The sequence below is a fragment of the Heterodontus francisci genome, chromosome 5 (assembly GCF_036365525.1).
Source record: "Heterodontus francisci isolate sHetFra1 chromosome 5, sHetFra1.hap1, whole genome shotgun sequence".
Classification (NCBI taxonomy): domain Eukaryota; kingdom Metazoa; phylum Chordata; class Chondrichthyes; order Heterodontiformes; family Heterodontidae; genus Heterodontus; species Heterodontus francisci.
In genome coordinates this window covers 48,185,354-48,206,836 of record NC_090375.1, presented here as the reverse complement: position 1 = coordinate 48,206,836, position 21,483 = coordinate 48,185,354, and the positions used below count along the sequence as shown (strand labels likewise).

Sequence of the window (21,483 nt, the reverse complement as noted above, 5' to 3'; positions counted from 1 at the left end):
CCTACAGAATCAAATGGAAAAGGCCCAGATGCTCAATTTCAAAGCCAAGAGCTTCAAAAGGGACACCTCCACCAGCCTTTGTAAAGCTAGCAAGGACTGTAAACTATTGAAACGAAAAATATACAGCAAATTTATAATAAACAAATCACATTAGACCCAATTTTTGTAGTCTGTAGCAAAGGGACAGTGCTTGTCTGAGCTGGAGAAAGCTCCACGACAAAACCTATCAAGTTCAGTGGCACAGCGTTAATTTCATTCTGCTGCCACCTATATGGAATCTGACATTCGCCAATGCTAAGCAGCTGAGCATACAGATGACTTCTGAGAGCAGACCAGGAAGTAATGAGCAGGTTTATTATTCACTTCCTTTATAATTTTACAGAAAGGAAAGACTGGGATATGCATATGGGATTAAAGTAGAAGCTGAAATATCAAACTAAAAATAAAATTTTAAAAATCTATGGAACTTTCATCATGGAATGAAGAATTTGGCATCCCAGCAATATAAAGAGTTGTTTAGGGCATAGATGTTGCTTAGCAGTAATTATGGCTTAAAAACTCAGTTACACCTCATTCAATAAGGCATAACTAAGTATTATTCTATTACTCTTTGTTTAAAAAAAAAAGTGCAAGTGCACATCAATTCATTCATTTCCATCTGTGATGAATTCAATGGAACCTGTGGAGGAGTGGGGAATCACTAACAGCAACTTCTGGATCTCTGCAGTTAACTGTGCATATATGGATGCCAAAGGTCTGTCAGTTTCACACAGTAATGATGGCAAACAACAGATTTGTCATTAGAATCGCAAAATCCAGGCCATTCACTATGTACATCTTCAACAGCCTATTGATCTACTAAAACTGAGCAAACTAAATTCATTGACATTTTGGAGATTAAATTCAACAATTTTCTCTGAACAGAAAATTATGTAAACTACAACATATGAACCAGCAGTCATCCACTATTCATTGACAGCACCCTCTGGCTTTCTATAAAGATTTGAACATATACTCTAGGCTGACACTTCAGATGGACTTGCTATCTTTCAGACACTAAAGCGGAGGGCTCATCTGCCCTCCCAGATGGAAATTATGGGCTGAATTTTATGGGTGAGATTTAGATCGCGGCGGTGAACGCTGATGTCGGCAGCATGCCCGTGCGCATTGGCCATTTAAACGGAGGAGACGGAACGGCGGACCCTGATGACGTAGAAGGGGCGGCCACTCCGTCCCCGGTAATGGCATCTGGCACCACCCGACCGGCATATTTTTGTACGCTGCCGCGAGGAAGATTACAACAGCACGGCAGTGTGGGCTGCAGTTTTTTCATCCAGAGCCGCTCTTGGCAGCAGGTCCATAAAATCCAGCCCTAAATGTTTGTGCATCATACAAGGCATCCATTTTTCTGCAGACTTATAGTTAAAACACAAATACCTGATGAAAAACTACAAGGCCTGTGAAGTTTAAAGGGTAGGAAATTGAGCACCTTCTGTTTACAAGAAGAAGTTCAGAGTGCTTAATTCTTTCAAAAACCGAAGCTATTATCAAGAGAAATTATAGACAATGAAGTTTGACAACTGGATATTGAAGCTCATTAACATTTAGTTGCTTATAAATCTAAATGGTTGGACGATTAAGTACATTGATGTGGTGGGAGAACAGAATTTTATGGGGACATTTAAGATGAAATAATTAATCAATCAATCATGTATTGCTAACAAGCTAGCTTCGGAGCTGCAGAGACAGCTCATCAGAAATGACTTCATAACTTCAGGGCTGCAGAGGCAACTTATCAGCAGAAACAGACTAGCAAGCAGAAACTAACAGGAATCTCACCATTGGCCTTGCAGCTGGTACAGCGCAATAGCAGAAAGAGACATTATGCTTCAACAACACTCTTCTTATCGCATCACCCATGACACATTCCTAAGGAACAGTTAGTGTGAGAAACATACCGACCAGGCAAACCCATGCCCCTTGTCCGAGGGTGGCTCAGCCCAACAGTCCGAAGAGATAGGGGAATAAGAAACTGCTTGAGGAGAGGATGATGACAAGGCAGTACCCCAATCAGACCCCGACACCAAGAAACTGCAGAAGTTTGTAGACCAATTGGGAAGAGTAGGTGTTACTGATTTGTATGAATAACTATAATAAGGCTTGATTTGGCGCGAAGAGTTCAGTTCAGTGTGTGTTGCTTTTAGTTCAGTTCATTGTTAAGTTTTCTGAAGATGTAACAATTAAAGTACCGCAATAAAGTTTCTTAAAGCTACAGTCGGACTTCATCTCTCTTTGTGCAACTAATGGGATCCAACAATTTGGCGTAGTCGGCAAGATCGCTGGAGAATTAAGACTGAAGCCACAGACATCGGACCCATCGGCGCCCCCAGAGGTAAGGACTCCTCTGTCAAAAGTCCTTGGTCATTGTCTAAATTTCGGTCCCCTGCCACATGATCCCGAACTTGGCGGCATTTGATGGAAATACCCTTTCTTGTGCTGCTTGAGACCCCCTTATCTAGACGTCTAACTCGGCGGTATTTGACAAAATACCTACTTGGCGAAAAGCCTGATAGCTCGAGACCTACTTCCCTACCTGAATGGATAAAATGACAGACGAAGGCAACCGACAGTCACCAACTACTGACAAAGGGGCGTGGGCCCCACCTGACGTTCCCGAAGATGAAATACTTCGGCAGTTGAAAGAATATGTAGAGCAACAGTTTCATCTGGCTAAAACATACACTGAAATTGAACAAAAATATGGCACCTCCACGGGACAGTGGTCCCTGGAAGATATAAAGAGAATTTGGGTAAGGATAAAGAATGGATCCAATGGTCCTTGGCAGATAAAGGCCAGAAGGCTCCATGACAAAGTTTATGGCAGAGTGACACAAAGGACTATGTTTTAGAGTAAAAACAAGTTACTGTGTCTTTGATTTGAATGTGTGAATGTTGAAAGCTTCCACGAATGAATTGAATGTCCCTGGGATGTACAGCTTGTGTTCTGTACAATTTGTGTTCTGTAGAACGGACTGTTAACTCTTTGTCTGGCTTTAATGTTAAAAGCATGGGTCTATTAAGTTAAAGTTTTATTTTAATTTAAAAGTTGGTTTTGCAACCGTGAAAAGGCAAGGAACAATTTTCTAAGAGATAAGCTTCAGCCTTGAAGGTCTGAAGATGTCTGGCAAAAATCCAATTAGAAGTTTAAAACACTGCTTTAATTGGAAACTCTGCGATTGCTTTATTTTGCAGTCTAAACTTGAAGACATGTTTTACTGACTGTGTTTAAGTAGCAAATGTCAGGAATTGGATATTGGTTTAAGGGAGAGAAGGATAAACAAAAGGAGATATAGGAAAGATTCTCTCTGTTTAAAGTTTGTGTAAGGGGTTGGTGTTAAATCTTTTGTGTTAAGAATGTTAAATAACTTTTCCTTTAGTTTTTGGTTTTATTACAGGCATTTGAAAAGGAGCCTGAAGAACAAGGAAAATGGCGTAATTTACCTATCTTTTAAAACAAAGCACGTGCTATTCTGTTCTGTGTGTAGTTAATAAGTATTGCAAGTTAATAAGTCTGAGTTCTTTTGGGCCTCCTTATCTCGAGAGACAATGGATATGCGCCTGGAGGTGGTCAGTGGTTTGTGAAGCAGCGCCTGGAGTGGCTATAAAGGCCAATTCTGGAGTGACAGGCTCAAGTCTGAGTTAAGTTTATACTATTAAGGTTAATTGACCTGTTAAGTTGAAAAACTGGAAATTTCATTTGTGGCCACAATGAACGTTCAAGTTTATTATGTCATGTTTTGGAGGAGTCTTCAATTCCGGACACAAGACTCGTTCATATAACATTGGCAGTTTTGATTTTTAAATATTTATTGCAGTGAATTGGAATTTGGAAGCATCTTTGTTACAAAAAAAATCCTGGCATTAGGAACCCCTTAGAAAAGATGCTAAAAATTTGAAAACAATTGTAGTTTGATCTAAAATGCTGTCTTTCCTGATGGAGATGCTTTCCTTTGAAGTTGATGTTAATGATTTTGTTGTTTTCAAACCCCAAGGATACCAAAAGGATTGAAAAAAGTTTAAAATGGAGTAGTTCCTTTCGATCAGAAAAAGATCCAACATGTGGTATGCCCAAGCAGGCTCACTACCCAAGTCTCACTTTTGACATTTTTGCACTGCACATAGACTTGATTAAAATTGAAAAGCACTCTGTAATCAAGTGCAAAGTCCAATCTCAAAATTCTGCATAATCCACCACTTACAAGAACTTTTATTTTTTGCAGTTCTGAATTTGCATTTCTATTACATATTCCACCTTGTTCTCTCTAAAGACTGAAACTAAAGATGTTTCGGTTTGGAGGCCAGTACAAAAACTGACTTTACCATGTAAAAAGGAAAGACCATCTTAACACTTCGAATAATTAAAAAAAACTTTATAAATTCATATACATTCTGGTTCAAGCTGCAAGCAACAATGCTTTCCCGCAAACCTGTCTTTTGCCAATAGTGAAAACTTCAGCCATCCACAAGGAGTATGCCAACATCTTGCCTATATGCAATTATATTGCAATAAATGAAAGCAAAATACTGTGGATGCTGGAAATCTGAAATAAAAACAGAAAGTGCTGGAAATACTCAGCAGGTCTGGCAGCATCTGTGGAGAGAGAAACAGAGTTAATGTTTCAGGTCGGAAACCTTTCATCAGAACAGGATTCTGAAATGTTAACTCTGCTTCTCTGTCCACAGATGCTTGACCTGCTGAGTATTTCCAGCACTTTCTGCAATTATATTGCATTACCTTGAGCAGAGTAGTCTTTGTTGGATCAAGCTTAGTATTACAGTCAACCTGAAAGAAAATATCAACATTTCACCATTAAGCACTTTACATAGTTAAATTATCAGCTTTTTAAACGAAGAACCAATAGAGGATCCCAATTTAAATACATCTTACATAATCTTAATAGATGACAATAACCCAAACCGGTTACAATTAATTTTTGACACAAACTACTTTGACAGGATTATACCCAGGTTTACTGTGTTGGAACACAAATTTAAATGCAAGCAAATTCTACTCAAGTCAATTGTTTGTCAACTTTCTCCCTCAAGAGATGGACTCATTGCAGTTTCACTGATGGCACACATGCTCTAGTGAAACCAACCAAACAAAAACACAAACAAACGTCATATTCAAGCATGAATAACGCCAGGAACTTTTAGCAAATTACCTGAACTTAGCAGAGGAAAGGCCTCAGACTCCAAGAACAAGGGAACATAACAGACAATAAAAGCAAAATGCTGCGGATGCTGGAAATCTGAAATAAAAACAAGAAATGCTGGAACCACTCAGCAGGTCTGGCAGCATCTGTGGAAAGAGAAGCAGAGTTAACTCTGCTTCTCTTTCCACAGATGCTGCCAGACCTGCTGAGTGGTTCCAGCATAACTGACAAGTTCATTTGCACCAACATCCACATTCATTATTGGAACTTTCCTGGTCTGTTTGGTTCAGCAACTCACTGGATAAATCGACTAAGTTATTGGGGAAATCAAACCCTACAATGTTGTAGGATACATTCCTAATATGCTTTCATTTGTTATCTAAAACTGCTGCACTATCAGACTTATAGCTACCAAGACTTCACTCAATTGTTTTGCAACCTATAATGTTTCAAGTTTGAAGGAACAAAAATCTAAAAAATTGTACAAGGTACTTTTCAGTTCTAATTCAGTATGAAAATTTCACATCCTAGTATAATAATTAGTCTAATTCTTGTGGAAACACTGCATTCCTTGAGCATGAATCAATTTTTATTTGGCATGAAAAGTTAGTTACTGATGTTTCAGGAGTCAAGGCAATTTAATTTTGTCACAACACAAGCACATAAGAAAATGGGACGAGCAGGCTCTATCATTCAAGATAATCACGGCTGAAATTCTATATCAACTCTACTTTCCCACCCTATCCCCACATCCCTGGATTCTTAGTGCCTAAAAATAGATCAACCTCAGTCTTGAACATACTCATTGACTGAGCATCCACACCCTGAGGTCAAGAATGCCAAAGGTTCACAAACCTGTGAGGCAAAGAAATTTCAATCTTAAATGGCCAACGCCTTATCCTGACACCATGACCCCTATTTTTAGACATTTCAGCCAGATGAAACAGCCTCTCAGCATTTAGCCCATTAAGCCTAAGAGTTTAATATGTACAGTGAAAACCATTCCAGCTTAAGCCAGTCACTAGGATGAAGACTTGGGGGGACTAAAGCGCCCTGAAGCAATCTACCTCACCCCATGTTCCTAGTCTGCATTAAGCATCTTTCTCTAATGGCATTGTGAAGATTGTGAACTGGTGGATGCAAACACAAGCACTTTAGTGGTAAGATTTCTGAACAAGTATTAAAGGGTACTACCATTATGATGAGTATTATTTTAGTCTCTACAAGATAGGTTTCTACATACTGTAATCTTTAAAAAGGATAAGGATTTTCTTGTTACAAAATAATTTACACAAGTACAGCCAACAACTTTTATGCTGGGACATGAGCAAGAACTCACGAAATAGGAGAAGTAGACCATACAGCCCCTCGAGCCTGCTCCACCATTCAATACAATCATGGATAATCTTCTGTCTCAACTGCATTTTCATACCAGTTATCCATATGCCTTGATTCCCTAAGAATCAGGCCACTTTGGTCTAATATTCCAGCAAGAGTAATAGCCATTTGTAGTTAAAACCACTGAACTTTAGTACAGATTCCAATAAAACCAGACATTATGCATTATCCATTAAGAATTACTTCAGGCATTTATTTTGATAACTTGAGGTGAATGCATGTCAGCACTAGGGATTGGAACAATTTCATTCAGCTTCTTAAGCCACAATAGATAAGTGATGGAAATGGTGCAAAACTCACTAAGAAAATACTCAAGAATTTAATTTAACTCAAATATGAGCACTCCCTACTACTCTCAAACACAAAGTTTCCATTTTTGTGGTTATAAAAGGCAAGGGGCATTAACAAGAGAATTTGAGCAAGAGTTTAATGGGCAGCATGGTTTCCATGTCCTCAATAAGCAGTTACCTGTTTTAAATGTAATCTGAACAGTAATCAGAACATACCACAGCATCCACTGCAGGCGAACTGTCTCCAACCACCAGCAAAGAAGGACATCTACAAATAAAATATTGATCAGCACAACTTACTATAACAAATATGGAAGCAAAATACTGCAGATGCTGAAAATCTGAAATAAAAACACAAAATGCTAGAAGCACTCAGCAGGTCTGGCAGTATCTGTGGAGAGAGAAGCAGAGTTAACATTTCAGGTCAGTGACCCTTCATCAGAACTGGGTTCAGAACTTCAGTTCTGAAGGGTCACTGACCTGAAACGTTAACTCTGCTTCTCTCGCCACAGATGCTGTCAGAGCTGCTGAGTATTTTCAGCATTTCTTGTTTTTATTTACTGTAACAAATACCTAGATCATATGGTCTCACCACTACTTGGTGCATGAGGCTTTTCCATAACAAAGTCTAACTGGCTAGACTGTGCAAGAAAGAGTTTTGAAAGATACTGGGGAAAAAGCCATTTTAAATCATGGCAGGAAGAGGCTGCAATATATCTGGACTCCTGAGGGATATTGTAACTGAAAAAAACAATGGGCAAGTTAAAGTCAGGAACAAATCTGCTTCCCAACCCAAACCCGCCTATTTCTGGCTTTAACTGAAGCTGGAAGGAGGGCGTAGCAGCCAACCCTGATAGAACCATAGAAACATTACGGCACAGAAGGAGGCTATTCAGTATGTCGTTCCGTGCCGGCCGAGAAAACTAGCCACCCAGACTTATCCCACCTTCCAGCACATGGTCCGTAGCCCTGGAGGTTAAAGCAGCTCAGGCACCTTTTAAAAGAAAAAAAAAAAAAGAGGGTTTCTGCCTCCACCACCATTAATGGCAGTGAATTCCAGACACCCACCACCCTCTGGGTGGAAAAAGGTTATCTACATGTCCCCTCTAATCCTTCTACCAATCACCTTAAATCTGTGCCACCTGCTAATTGACCTCTCTGCTAGGAGAAACAGGTCCTTCCTGTCCACTCTATCGAAGCCCCTCAATTTTGAGCACCTCAATTAAGTCACCCCTCAGCCTCTTCTGCTCCAAGGAAAAGAACCTTAGCCTATCCAATATTTCCTCATAGCTGCAACTTTCAAGCCCTGGCAACATCCTTGTAAACCTCCTCTGTACTCTTTCCAGAGCAATTATGTCCTTCCTGCAATGTGGTGACCAGAAATGTATGCAATATTTCAGCTGTGGCCTAACCAGCATTTTATACAGTTCCAGCATTACATCCCTACTTTTGTATTCTATACCTCAGCCAATAAAAGGAAAGCATTCATTCTGCCTTCTTCACCACTATCTACTTGGAATGCATGTCCACAGATCCCTAAAGGTGACAGGACAAGGTATCTCACTTCTTCTACCCCTCTCTATCCTTCTGTTATGGTGTATTCCCTCGTTTTATTTGCCCTCCCCAAATGCATTACCTCACACTTCTCTGAACTAAATTCCATTTGCCACTTTTCTGCCCATTCAACCAAACCATTGATATCATTCTGGAGTCTACAGCTATCCTCTTCACTAACTACAGACAATTTTTGTGTCATCAGCAAATTTCCCAATCATGTCTCCCACATTTAAGTCCAAATCATTAATATATACCACAAACAGCAAGGGACCCAACACTGAGCCCCGTGGAACCCCACTGGAAACAGCTTCCATTTGCAAAAACATCCATCAACTACTACCCTTTGTTTCCTGTCACTGAGCCAATTTGGATCCAACCTGCCACATTCCCCTGTATCCCATGGGCTTTCATTTTACTGACCAGTCTGCCATGTGGGACCTTGTCAATTGCCTTAGTAAAATCCACGTAGACCACATCCACTGCACCACCCTCATCAAATCTCCTCAGTACTTCCTCACAAAACTCAATTAAGTTAGCAAGATATGACCTTCCCTTAACAAACCCTTTTTAAAACAATGGTATAACGTTTGCAGACGAATAGGATAATGAGGCTCAGCAAAATGATCATCCCCCCCACCCGGCTCTAACCTTCCACCAAACCCAACCAGACCCCAAACTCTTCCTCTCCCAAACCAGGCCCCAATCTTTTTTCTTCCTCCCCCCACCCATACCCCAAAAGCAACCCCTCTCCCTCCCCTCTACTCCCGTCCCACAGATTGGCAACTATTTATGTTTGTTCCCCTCACTGACCCCATCAGATCAAAAACCAGACCTGGTGTGGACCCACCTAATGTTGCCACAGTCAGGGAGCAGCTCCCTGCCCGACTGAAGGCCAACTGTCAATCAAGATGTGTGCCTGGGCGAGGAACTGACCAACATCACAAATTAGATGTGGAGTTAAAACTTCACAGCATGGGCAGGGCCGGAGCGAAAGTAAAGAAAATATCAAGAGGGGAGTCCCGCCTGATTTTCTGACCAACCTGCTCCCTGTGGGTCAAGTCTGTGAAAATATCCTCCCTAATGAACAGCCTGACCCAGAATGTTCCATTCTTCCACTGCACAACCCGAAATATTCCTCACTGCCATTATAAATTTCAAAACAAAAATCAGACTAGTTTCTGCACAATATTTCCAAATTCGTTGAGTTATAAAAAGGACTTCTAAATAAACTTACTGTAAAGTATTGCTGTGGTGATGTGCTCCAGGAACAGGACGCTCAATATCCAGATCTCTTCGGCTGTATAGAGGAAAATAATCTTTAAGTGTGTCAGTTTTTTACATTTAAATTACTTATGTTTAAAAAAAAAGTCAAGAAAGTCAGTAGGAGCTTTCCTTTATTTAATGCACATTTCTCCCCCTTTATATCTTTCCCACCCCTCAACTATTTAATTCAAACTGTTCTGCCAAAACTACAGTACACAACCGCACTTTTGTATTAAACATTAAATTCCTTAGGCACCAGTATTTTACATAGTCCAACTTCAGAGTGGACACTCTTCTTTTGATCATATGTACCCCTAAATTCCCCATTCCACACCTCTCTCCCCGACTCTCCTTCTGCCAACCTTAGAATGAGATGCTGAAGGCTCTAGACATCACAATGCTGCTTTGAACATGCAGCCAAGGAATGAGAGTGGGCCATGACTACTGTTTCTGGGAATCCCACCCTGCCCCCACTGGGTCTGTTGGGGAAGTAGTGCCTGATCTATACTCAAAACTCTCCATTAACTGGTGCTGCAACAGAAAAAAAAAGTCAGTGTATAAGGAACGTCCCAAAGTTGAACAGGGTTAACTCACCAGGTTCAAATGAGTCATTACAAGTGAGCTTAAAAAAGGTTAATCTAAACAGATACACTACTTGAAGTTAACACATTCTTGGGACAAAAGTGAGCAAATGGCAAGTTCAGAACTGAATTCAGGAAGCACTTTCTCACACAAGTGATTAACAATTAGTTTTTTCAGTTCGCTAGAGGAGGCACGGAACGTCCTCATCAGGGAACTCCTCTTTGCTGACGATGCTGCTTTAACATCTCACACTGAAGAGTGCCTGCAGAGTCTCCGACAGGTTTGCGGCTGCCTGCAATGAATATGGCCTAACCATCAGCCTCAAGAAAACGAACATCATGGGGCAGGACGTCAGAAATGCTCCATCCATCAATATTGGTGACCACGCTCTGGAAGTGGTTCAAGAGTTCACCTACCTAGGCTCAACTATCACCAGTAACCTGTCTCTAGATGCAGAAATCAACAAGCGCATGGGAAAGGTTTCCACTGCTATGTCCAGACTGGCCAAGAGAGTGTGGGAAAATGGCGCACTGACACAGAACACAAAAGTCCGAGTGTATCAGGCTTGTGTCCTCAGTACCTTGCTCTATGGCAGCGAGGCCTGGACAACGTATGTCAGCCAAGAGCGACGTCTCAATTCATTCCATCTTCGCTGCCTCCAGAGAATACTTGGCATCAGGTGGCAGGACCGTATCTCCAACATAGAAGTCCTCGAGGCGGCCAACATCCCCAGCTTATACACACTACTGAGCCAGTGGCACTTGAGATGGCTTGGCCATGTGAGCCACATGGAACATGGCAGGATCCCCAAAGACACATTGTACAGCGAGCTCGCCACTGGTATCAAACCCACCAGCCGTCCATGTCTCCGCTTTAAAGACGTCTGCAAACGCGACATGAAATCCTGTGACATTGATCACAAGTCGTGGGAATCAGTTGCCAGCGTTCGCTAGAGCTGGCGGGCAGCCATAAAGACGGGGCTAAAGTGTAGCGAGTCAAAGAGACTTAGTAGTTGGCAGGAAAAAAAAGAGGCGCAAGGGGAGAGCCAACTGTGTAACAGCCCTGACAAACAAATTTCTCTGCAGCACCTGTGGAAGAGCCCGTCACTCTAGAATTGGCCTTGATAGCCACTCCTGGCGCTGCTTCACAAACCACTGACTACCTCCAGGCGCTTATCCATTGTTTCTCGAGATAAGGAGGCCAAAGAAGAAGAGAAGAGGAGGCAAAAACTTGAGTGATTCAAGAGGCAGATGGATGCTGCAATCAGGTTGGAGGCAAGGGCAGGAAGGAGAGAATGGAGGTTTCTTTTGAAGAATGCGCTAGATAGGTTAATGGTCCACAATCCGTACCGCTCTTCATAAATAAGCCCACATCCCTCCATACCCTGGCCTACACACTGGCATTCCAACACTAGCACCCACTGGGGAATATTTTAAATTTGGTCTTAGAGAATCTACTATTAAAATGTTGCAATCCAACTGACTTGTGTAGCCCACAGATAGCTGGTTCCCATTGGTGAAAGCTAAATAAATTTACAAAAAAAAGTACCAAATCTACTTTCATGGTGTTAGTGAAGACAAACAGCTCTTGGGCTGGAATAAAAATCAAAACAAATGATTAGAGGTTTTCAGCTCCCAAAAATCAATGTAAATGAACTAGCGGGACACCCAGAGAAGATACACAAGGGATCAAACACAATTGTTCACCAAATATTTTTTAAAAGCTATCAGTTGAACAAATTGCACACCAAACTGCAAATTAAGGTCAGTCCCTGGTTCCGAATCTTCTTGCTTGATAGCACTAATGCAACAGCCCTGACTGAGAGGCAATGCATCACTGTTTTGAATGCTGGACTTTGCAACAGTTTTAAAAACTGATATTTAAAAGTTTAAGATGGAGCCAGAGAAGTCAGGTGACCTCACAGCCACTCTGCTTAAAGACAAGACAGAAATCTTGGTTACCAGGACAGAGAACATAGATCAAAGACTTTTTTGAAAAACAGAGACTACAATGAGTTTCACCCTCCCAGACTTTCAGATCGTAAACAAGGAGTCAGTGATTCTGAAGTCGCAAATGTGCATGGCAGCTGCTAACACCTGAAAACAATGGGCAGCCCAGGCGACTTTACTAAAGCCAGACAATGGTCGATTGACTTTTGATTCCAGATAAATTTAAGATTTTCTGAAGGTAGACAGGCTGTTTAAAAAAAAAAAAATCAATGGTGGCAGCTTCAAGGCAGAGGGGGAATGCCTGCTCTTGGGAAAAAACTGATACAGCAAAAGACTGCTAAGATTTGAAACGTTTTTGAAAGTTGAAGTTTGCAGGGAAGAAAAGACCAACAGGATCACCAGGGATTGCCATATTCACGAACATCCAGGTCGAAAGTGCTTAGAGAAGTGAACGAAGCAAACACTGACATTGAGAAAGGTCTGAGTGTGCCAACCCACTGCAACTCGGAGGAATTTGGAACTTTTAACCGCAAATATTTCACCATCAAGAAGTAGTATGCAATGTACAATTATGGTGTGAAGTTTTAAGTGTTTTAATAAGTAAAGAAAATATCCTTTTCCAATTTGGGGTATCAGCCCCTTACAAAGTATGATTTAGTTAATGGGGATTTCTTTTAGTTTAGTTGTTATAATTAAAATCTTAAAATGGGAAACCTTGGTGTGTAATTCTTTAACTTGGTCTGGGGGTTCATATCTCATATTTTAATGTTAATGGTCTCATTGAAGTCATAACATCACCAGAGTCAGAAGGTTGTAGGTTCATGTTCTCCTTCAGAGACTTGAGTACATAAATCTAGGCTGCATTTTTGAAGCACCATTTATTACAACAGACATTAAACTGAGGCCCTGGCTGTACTTAGGCAGACGTCAAAGATCAGACGGTGCTATTTGAAGAGCATTTCCAGTGTCGTTGCCAATAATTATGCCTTAACCAACATCACAAACAAAACAGCTATAAAATGCTTTGGGGAGTCATGATGTCACAAAATGTGCTATATTAATACAAGTCCTCCCTTCTTTCATTAACTCTTGCTGGGGTACAGTTTGATTTGTTCTAATTTCTCACACAGGTGGTCATTCTACCTTAACTAACCAGGTTGGCTCAAGAAACATGGCTATATAGTTTTGAGTTCCGAAGAAGGGTCACTGACCTGAAACGTTAACTCTGCTTCTCTTTCCACAGATGCTGCCAGACCTGCTGAGTGGTTCCAGCATTTCTTGTTTTTATTTCAGATTTCCAGCATCCGCAGTATTTTGCTTTTATATATAGTTTAATGATTTGATTGAGTTCAATAAATGAAGGGATGAGACTGTGTCCACTGACAAATTACTTTAATTTGGTTGGGGAGAATCAGGGTTCAGGTTGATAAGTTAAAGGGTAGAACTTGATTAAAATATTAAACAATTCTCCTTTCCCTATAGAATAATAGGACTATGGAACAATTTGCTGGCTCATATCGCAACTGTCAATTCGCTCTATTCATTCAAAAGGGAGCTTGATTCATTCAACCAGGAACCACAGATCATTATACAAGAGTAACACAAGTTCTGAAACGTTGACTCTGCTTTTCTCTCCACAGGTGCTACCAGACCTGCTGAGTATTTCCAGCATTTTCTCTTTTTATTTAAGTAACACAAGTCATAGCCACTGATCTCCTGGACATGAATTGACTTGAAGGGGGTTGGAGGGAAATTATCCAAAATGTCCACCTAACTTTTAAAGATCTATTTTTCACTTCTCCAGAGATTAAAAAAGGACTCTGTGGTGGGGTAGGGAATGTCATTAAAATTATGAAGCATAAGAAACCACCACCGTATAGGACAGACAATAATGGATGAGCTGGTCTTTTCCTGGTCAGTTTTTTTTTTTGCATGCTCTTTGCTTAGACAGCAAGTGCTGGCAAAATGTATTTGGCCACAACACAGCCTGGTCCTGTCTTTACCAAATGCCCAGATACATGCATCTGGCAGGAGTCAATACAATCAGGAAATAAAAATGACTCCTGGCTGATTTTATCCCTTCCTGGCTCAGAGACATGGAGGACTATGGTTGCGCCACAATTGTTGCCTTGCCGAAACAGTACAATCTGTAATTGAACTGGATAATTTTAGGTCGAAACTAGGTTCAAACTTCAAAATCCAATAACAATTTTACATTCCTACCCTACCACAGTCCTTTTTAATCCCTGGGAGAAGTGAAAAATAGATCTTTAAAAGTTGGGTGGACATTCTGGATAATTCCCCTCCAACCCCCTTCAAGTCAATTCAAGTCCAGGAGATCACAGTGGCCATGACTTGTGTTACTTAAATAAAAAGAGAAAATGCTTCACAGGACAGTGCCTTTACTTTACAAATAATTAATAATTATGGCCTAAGAAAATGGAAAAGGGACCCAGAGCTACTTTACCTGTTGTATGAATCCACAAAAAGCTGCAGATTGTTATGACTAATATCAGAGGAAATGTGAGAGCGGTACATCTGGATCAAATCAGGGTTAGCATGGATTTCATCCTAAAATATTGATTGTAAACATATTAAACAATTCAATTACAATTTCATCAGAACAGTCAATAGTCATCAACCTGAAATGTTACCTCCAGTTTTTATCTCCACAGACGCTGCCTGACCTGCTGAGCATTTCCAGCTTTGGCAGTATTTTGCTTTTGTATTATAAACCTACAGTTGCTTCAAATGTGGCTGAACATTCTAGGTTTTCTTACCAAAATTTCTATCACTAGGTTCAAACTTCAAAAACAATTTTACATATGGTTTTTGACAATAACCTGGGAGCCAATTTAAAAAAAAATTCCTAGGATGTGTGAGATGCTGTTAAAATCATATTTATGAAGTGTCCTAGTTGCTGAAAGGGGGTGGTGAATCTTGAACTGTTTCAATCTCAGGATGGGGTTTCTTATCTAAAACCATCATGGGAGCAGCCAAATATTGAGCCAGCAAATACGACAGAAAAGCAAAAGATGCCCAAGGGCTAGGATAGTGTGCAACATGGTGATGAAATTCGCATATCATTGTTGTTCTCGCCCTTCTCAATGGTAGAAGTCAAAGTAACTTTGATGAGTTACTGTTTTGGCACCCTGTCGATCATGTATGCTGCAAGTAGAGAACGCCAGTGATAGAGGGTGGTAGACATTGAATCTAGTTTCAGGGGTGCCAATCATGCTGAATGTTTTGTTCTACAAGATGTCAATCTTAGTGTTGTTGCAGCGCACCCATCCAGGTGAGTGGTTAAGTATTCCATGATGCATCAGACTTGAGATTTGGGGTGAAAGAGATCTTTAAGATGTCAGGGTGTCCATTCATCAAAGTACCCAACCTTTTGCCTGCACTTGTAGTCATGGTGTTGATATGGCTGATGCAAGTTAAGCTTCGGTTAATGGTAATCCCCAAGATGTTGATGGTGGGGGACTATGATGGTAATGCCATTGTAGAATAGGGATTTGGGGGAGGGGGAAAAGAGGAAGAGGGAGATATTGGAGATGGTCATTACCTGATGAATTGCTTCTACTGCTTGTCAGCAAAAGGTTGCATGTTTTCCAGGCCTTCTTGTAAGCTTCATGATCAAGTGTTCCAAATGGAGATGCAAAATGCAAATCAGCAACAAGCAACCGCACTCCTGACCAATGACGGAGGGAAGGCCATTGAAGAATCAGTTAAACATAGTTGGGCTGACAATTTCTCAGGAACTCCTGTAGTGATCTAGTGCAGATGGAGGGGTTTCCCTTTAAACTACCCCCCATTGACTTCAGTGTTGAGATATCTCTGATGCTAAACTTTCAAATGCGGTTTTAAATTTCTTTTAGCATTATATTCTTACATCCATATCTGGATCAACACCATAATGGGGTCCAGAGCCAAGTGGTGCTGGCAGAATCTGAAAACGACCATTCGTGAGCAGATTTCACTTCATAACTCCTTCCATCAATTTACTCCCGATTGGGGAAGTGTCCAAGTTTATTTGACCACTCAGCACTTTGGTAAAAATGCTTCAGCCCAATTTCTTACATTAACATGCTGGAAGCTATTAATTGAGCCTCCTCCAGTTAGTTGCCCGATTTCCTACCACCATTTTTGACTGAAGGTGTTGATCTAAAGAGCTGTGCTCTTACCCACTGGTTTATAGAACTGCTTGGCTGCATCTGCAGCCTTCAGCTTTTGGTGTTTAGCATGCAGATAGCCTTGTGTTAGAGTAACGTACCAACCTACTGAAGCTATAAATGTAGGCCTGGCACTACTCCTGGCACTCCCACTGAAGCAGTGTTCATCGCAGTGCTGGATAGTGATGGAAAAACAAAGGTTGCAGCATGCCACAGCTACAGATTGAGATGGTATACAATTCTGCTGCTGCACAGTGTCTCACTGAAGCCCAGCTTTGGGCTCCTTTTGTCCCATGGTGGTAGGTAGTGTGGCTACCTGACCCGAACAGACCAGACAACATAGGTTCAGGTCGGGTCTCTATTCTGGGTCTGGATTTCGGGCTCGGGTCGGACACAGTGCTGCCTTTTGCTTAGGGAGGGAAAAGGGAAGTAAGCTTCAAAGTTTGAACAGCCAGGACATCAAGGTGGGAAACGTGCATCTGGACTCTGCACTAGTCTGCAGTGAGCAAGTGAGCGTCTCCATTCCATCCAAGGTAGAGCTCAACCTCTAATATAATTAACTTCATTCCGGCAGTCGAGTCGAGCGGGCGCGGGTTGGATGTGGTCGCGTGGGGCCCGGGTCAGGTTTCAATTGCATACCCGAGCAGGCCTTTAGTGGTAGGGTCATACTATGCAATGGAATGTATCACTGTGAAAATGAGACTTGTGCAGTACTCATTCTTACCAATGCTATTGTAGACAACCATGTCTGCAATAGGTATGTTGATGAGGATGAGATCAAGTAACTTACTTGCTCATGCAAGTTCAGTCTGGTGGCTCCATCCTTCAAGAGTTAGCTAGTTTGGTCACTGTAGGATTGTTTTATAGTACCACCACTGAACATTCACGATTCCCACCTAGAGTACATTCTCTACCCTTGCTTCCTCCTGTAAAGCTTCCTCTAAACAAGATTTAGGTAAACCAATGTTAGCCAACTCAAGGGCAGGGAGGAGGTATAAAAGGTGGTAATCAGCTGGTTTTCTTTCTTTTATAAGAAAATAAAATGTCATGAGACTGCATGGAGTACAAAGACAATGTTGAGGATTCCCAGGAAGATTGATTGTTTTCCCCCCCAAATGTTAAGATCATTAAATTCAGGATTGGTATTAAGAGAACTTAGTTCTGGGGAATTAAATGTATAGCTGTAAGAATTTCAAAAATTTGCAGACCACCCAAGATTTAAAATTCAAAGATTTCTCCATGAGTGCTGACAGAGACAGAGATTGTTAGAGGTGACAGCCATAAAACAGCAGGTGGCCTTATTTAGTTGGGAGTTAGAGCAATGCCTCCTAGACATTCTGGCTATATCAATCAATTACTCACTCAGGCATCAGAAATCAAATGAGATGTTTGGAGTTGAAGGTAATTAGTTTAAATTGCTATTTGGAACATCCCACATGTACCACTGGCTATGGAGAGAGATGTTGCTCGGGAGATGTCTTTTGGATCAGGTATTTTTTTTTTCATCTCTGTGCTGGCTGATACAGACAGGCAGCTGGCTTTGGGAAAAGCAGTTAGTCGCAGAAAGCAGTTGGCTTTGACTCCAAGTTGGACTCAGAAGCAAAGTGGCCATCAGGAACCAGGGGTGTTTCAGTTTGGAGTAAGGTCCAGGCTCAAGTTGGGAAATCCAGATTTGTGAGGTGTTGAAAGAACTGAGAGTTACCTAGCTAAAGCTCGAGGGAGAATCCCCAGGAAACTCATACCTTGAAAGACAGCTGAGCAATTAAAGAAAATCGAAATGAATTTCGAAGGAGCTGTGGTACACTTTGGATTTGTCCCAGGAGAGAAGTGAACAAACCATCAAGATCCTGTAACGTATAAGGGAACTTGGGGTGGAAGTAAAAGTCAAACAGAGGGTGTTCTGTTGAGATTTAGACTTTAAAAGCATATGTCTTTGTGTTTAAGACTTTTAAGTTTACAATACAAGTGATTTCAAATTGTAATGTTAAGATAGTAATGTTTTGTTCAACTCTTGTACAGTAAAAGTTTTGTTAAAAATGTGAAATCTTGTAGCGTATTTCTTAGTAATTGGGAATTTGACTTTCTCTTTTTAAAAAAGAGAACTGTCCCTAACGGGATTGTAATACAAAAGACAATTTATTCATAAAATTTGTAAAAGTGCATTATAGAACAGTTCAGATTTGACATTATATAAAGTTCATGACCGTTCAATTTCTTTCAGTAGCCTCAGAGTGGCACTCTGGAGGTGCCTCACTACACTTACAATTACATGTTAATTTAAAATACACATTTACATTTCATGTCAAACATTTTCTGGTGCAGCCAGCCAGAGGCACATTATGGCGAGATGGCATCAAGACTGTGCCCTTTCCCCATTGAGCCTTTGTGGCGGCTGCCCCAAACTTTAATGCATCCATCAGTACATAATCCTGACCTTTGGAATGTGCCAATCTGCAACAGTCAGTCATGGACAATACTTTTCACAGGAAGACCAAGTTTCAGTCAGACCAAAGACAGCTTTTCACCGGGTTGATGGTCTACCAGCAGCAGTTGACGTTTGTCTCTGTTTGCGTCCCTGGAAACATCCCATACAGCACAAAGTCCTGTTACGGAGCTGCTCGGGATGAACTTTGACAAAAACCACTGCATCTCTTTCCTGACGTTCTTTGCAAAGGCATATTCCAGATGGAAGTGGGCGACAGTCTCTTCCCCACCGCAGCTGCCTCGAGGAGCTGAGATGCTGGGTGTGCATCAAGGATCTGACGGGGAGGGCCCTTTTCACCACCAGCCCTGCCATGTCTTGGCGCTTGTTTGAGAGTTCTGATGAAGCATCCTGCCAAATGCTGTTGATGGTTCCCCCAACAGATTATCTTTTCCTACAGGGTCTTGAGGGAAATATATGCCGACTACTGCTTGGACCAGTGGTCAAAAAGTATTTTTCTGCACAAACATTTCAGTGGTACGGCACAATCCAACTGGATGGATGGTTCCGCAGCAACAGACTACACCCAGCCAACAGCAGCAATAGTGACACTCAGGGGGTGGGGGGCGGGGGCGGTGATTTATGGAGGTGACGGAGTCTTGGCTGCTGGTTAGACAGCTGGAGAAACCTGCACTGCCTCCTCTGGCAAGGACTGCTGGTACTGCATGCTAATTAGGCAGTTGAGAAGTCGCTGGCAGGCCTTTCATGGGATCAGGACCCTGGGTGGCAGCTCTTCAGCAGTGCCACTGGGGAGACGGTGGCTGCTGCAAGGCCTGGATGGTCGCTGGATCTAGGTCGCAGGTCATAGGAAATAACAGTAGGCCATTTGGACATTGAACCTGCTCTGCCATTCAAACAGATTATGGCTGATCTACTTCAACTACCATTTTTCCCCACTATCCCCATCTCCCTTGATGTTGTTAGTATTCTGAATACTATCAATTTCTGTCTTAAACATGCTCAATGATAGGTCACAGCCCTCTGGGGTAGAGAATTCCACAGATTCATGACCCTCCAGTGAAGAAATTCCTCCTCATCTGAGTCTTAAATGGTCAGCCCCTTATTGAGACGGTCCCCTTGTTCTAATCTCACCAGCCAGAGGAAACATCCTATCCACATCCACCCTGTAAGATTTTTGTAAGTTTCAATGCGAACACCTCTCATTCTTCAAAACTCTAGAGAATACAAGCCTAGTTTCTGCAATTGCCCCTCAAGACAATCCCATCATTCCATGGATTAGTCTGGTGAACCTCTGTCACACTCCCTCTTTGGCAATATATCCTTCCTTAGATATGGAGACAAAAACCATACACAATACTCAGAGTACAGTCTCACCAAGACTTTGTACAATTGAATCTATACATCTTTACTCCTGTACTTAAATCCCCTTGCAATGAAGGCCAACATACCATTTGCCTTTTAAATTTTGCTGCACCTGCATACTAGCTTTTAGTGACTCATGAACAAGGACACCTAGCTCTTTGGACAGCAACACTACCCAACCTCTCACCATTTAAGAAATACTCTGCCTTTCAATTTTTTTCCACCGAAGTGGATCACTTCACTCTTTTTCACATTATATTCCTTCTGCCATGTTCTTGCCGATTCACTTAGTCTGACCAAATCCCCTTGAGGCCTCCTTGCATCCTCCTCAACTTACATTCTATCCTAGTTTTGTGACATCTGCAAATTTGGAAATATTGCAGTTGGTTCCCATATCCAAATCATTTATATAGATTGTGAACAGCTGGGGCCCAAGCACTGATCCTTGTGGTACCCCACTAGTAACAGTCTGTCATCCTGAGAATGACCCATTTATTATAACAGTTTTCTGTCAGTTAACCAATTCTCGATCCATTGCAGTATATTACCCCCAATCCCATGTGCTCTAATTTTGTTGACTAACCTCATGTGGGACCTTATCAAAAGCCTTCTGAAAATCCAAATACACCACATCCACTGGTTCCCCTTCATCTATGCTACACGCAACATCCTCAAAAAACTCCAACAGGTTTGTCAAACATGATTTTCCCTTTCACAAATCCATGTTGACTCTGCCCAATCATATTTTCCAAGTGTCCAGTCATCTCATCCTTATAATAGATTCTAACATTTTCCCTACTACTGACATCAAATTAATACATCTGCAGTTCTCAGTTTTTTCATTTGCTACTTTCCTGTCTGCAGGAACCCTTCCAGAATTTGTAGAAGTTTGGAAGATAACCACCAATGTATCCACCATCTCTATAGCCACCTCTTTCAATACTCCAGGATGTAGCTTATCTGGTCCAGGGAATTTAGCAGCTTTCAATCCAATTAAAAAAAAAAAAAAAATTGAGTACTACCTTTTTATTGATACTAATTACTTTCAGTTCCTCATTTTTACAAGTCCCTTGGTTCCTGAGTATTTCTGGGAGATCTTCTCCCGTGAACAAAGACAGACAAAGTAACTGCTTAGCCGCTCCGCCATTTCCTCATTCTCCACCACAAACTCTGTCTCCGCCTATAATGGACCCACATTCGTCCTTGCTAATAGTTTCCTTTTCACATACTTAAAGAAGTTCTTACAGTCTG

At 41.4% G+C, this 21,483-nt stretch overlaps 1 protein-coding gene across 6 annotated transcripts in view; it reads right to left on the bottom strand.

Annotated features, from left to right (window-relative positions):
- Positions 1 to 21,483, bottom strand: part of LOC137369823 (protein NDRG1-like) — a 110,158-nt gene that overhangs the window by 12,519 nt on the left and 76,156 nt on the right. For all 6 annotated transcript variants that reach the window (XM_068031388.1, XM_068031387.1, XM_068031385.1 and 3 more), the window contains 4 exons: positions 14,723 to 14,826; positions 9,696 to 9,758; positions 7,121 to 7,172; positions 4,796 to 4,843 (listed from right to left, as the gene is read on the bottom strand). In XM_068031388.1, coding sequence (XP_067887489.1) covers positions 4,796 to 4,843; positions 7,121 to 7,172; positions 9,696 to 9,758; positions 14,723 to 14,826 — 267 coding nt within the window. The remainder of the gene's footprint in view (positions 1 to 4,795; positions 4,844 to 7,120; positions 7,173 to 9,695; positions 9,759 to 14,722; positions 14,827 to 21,483) is intronic.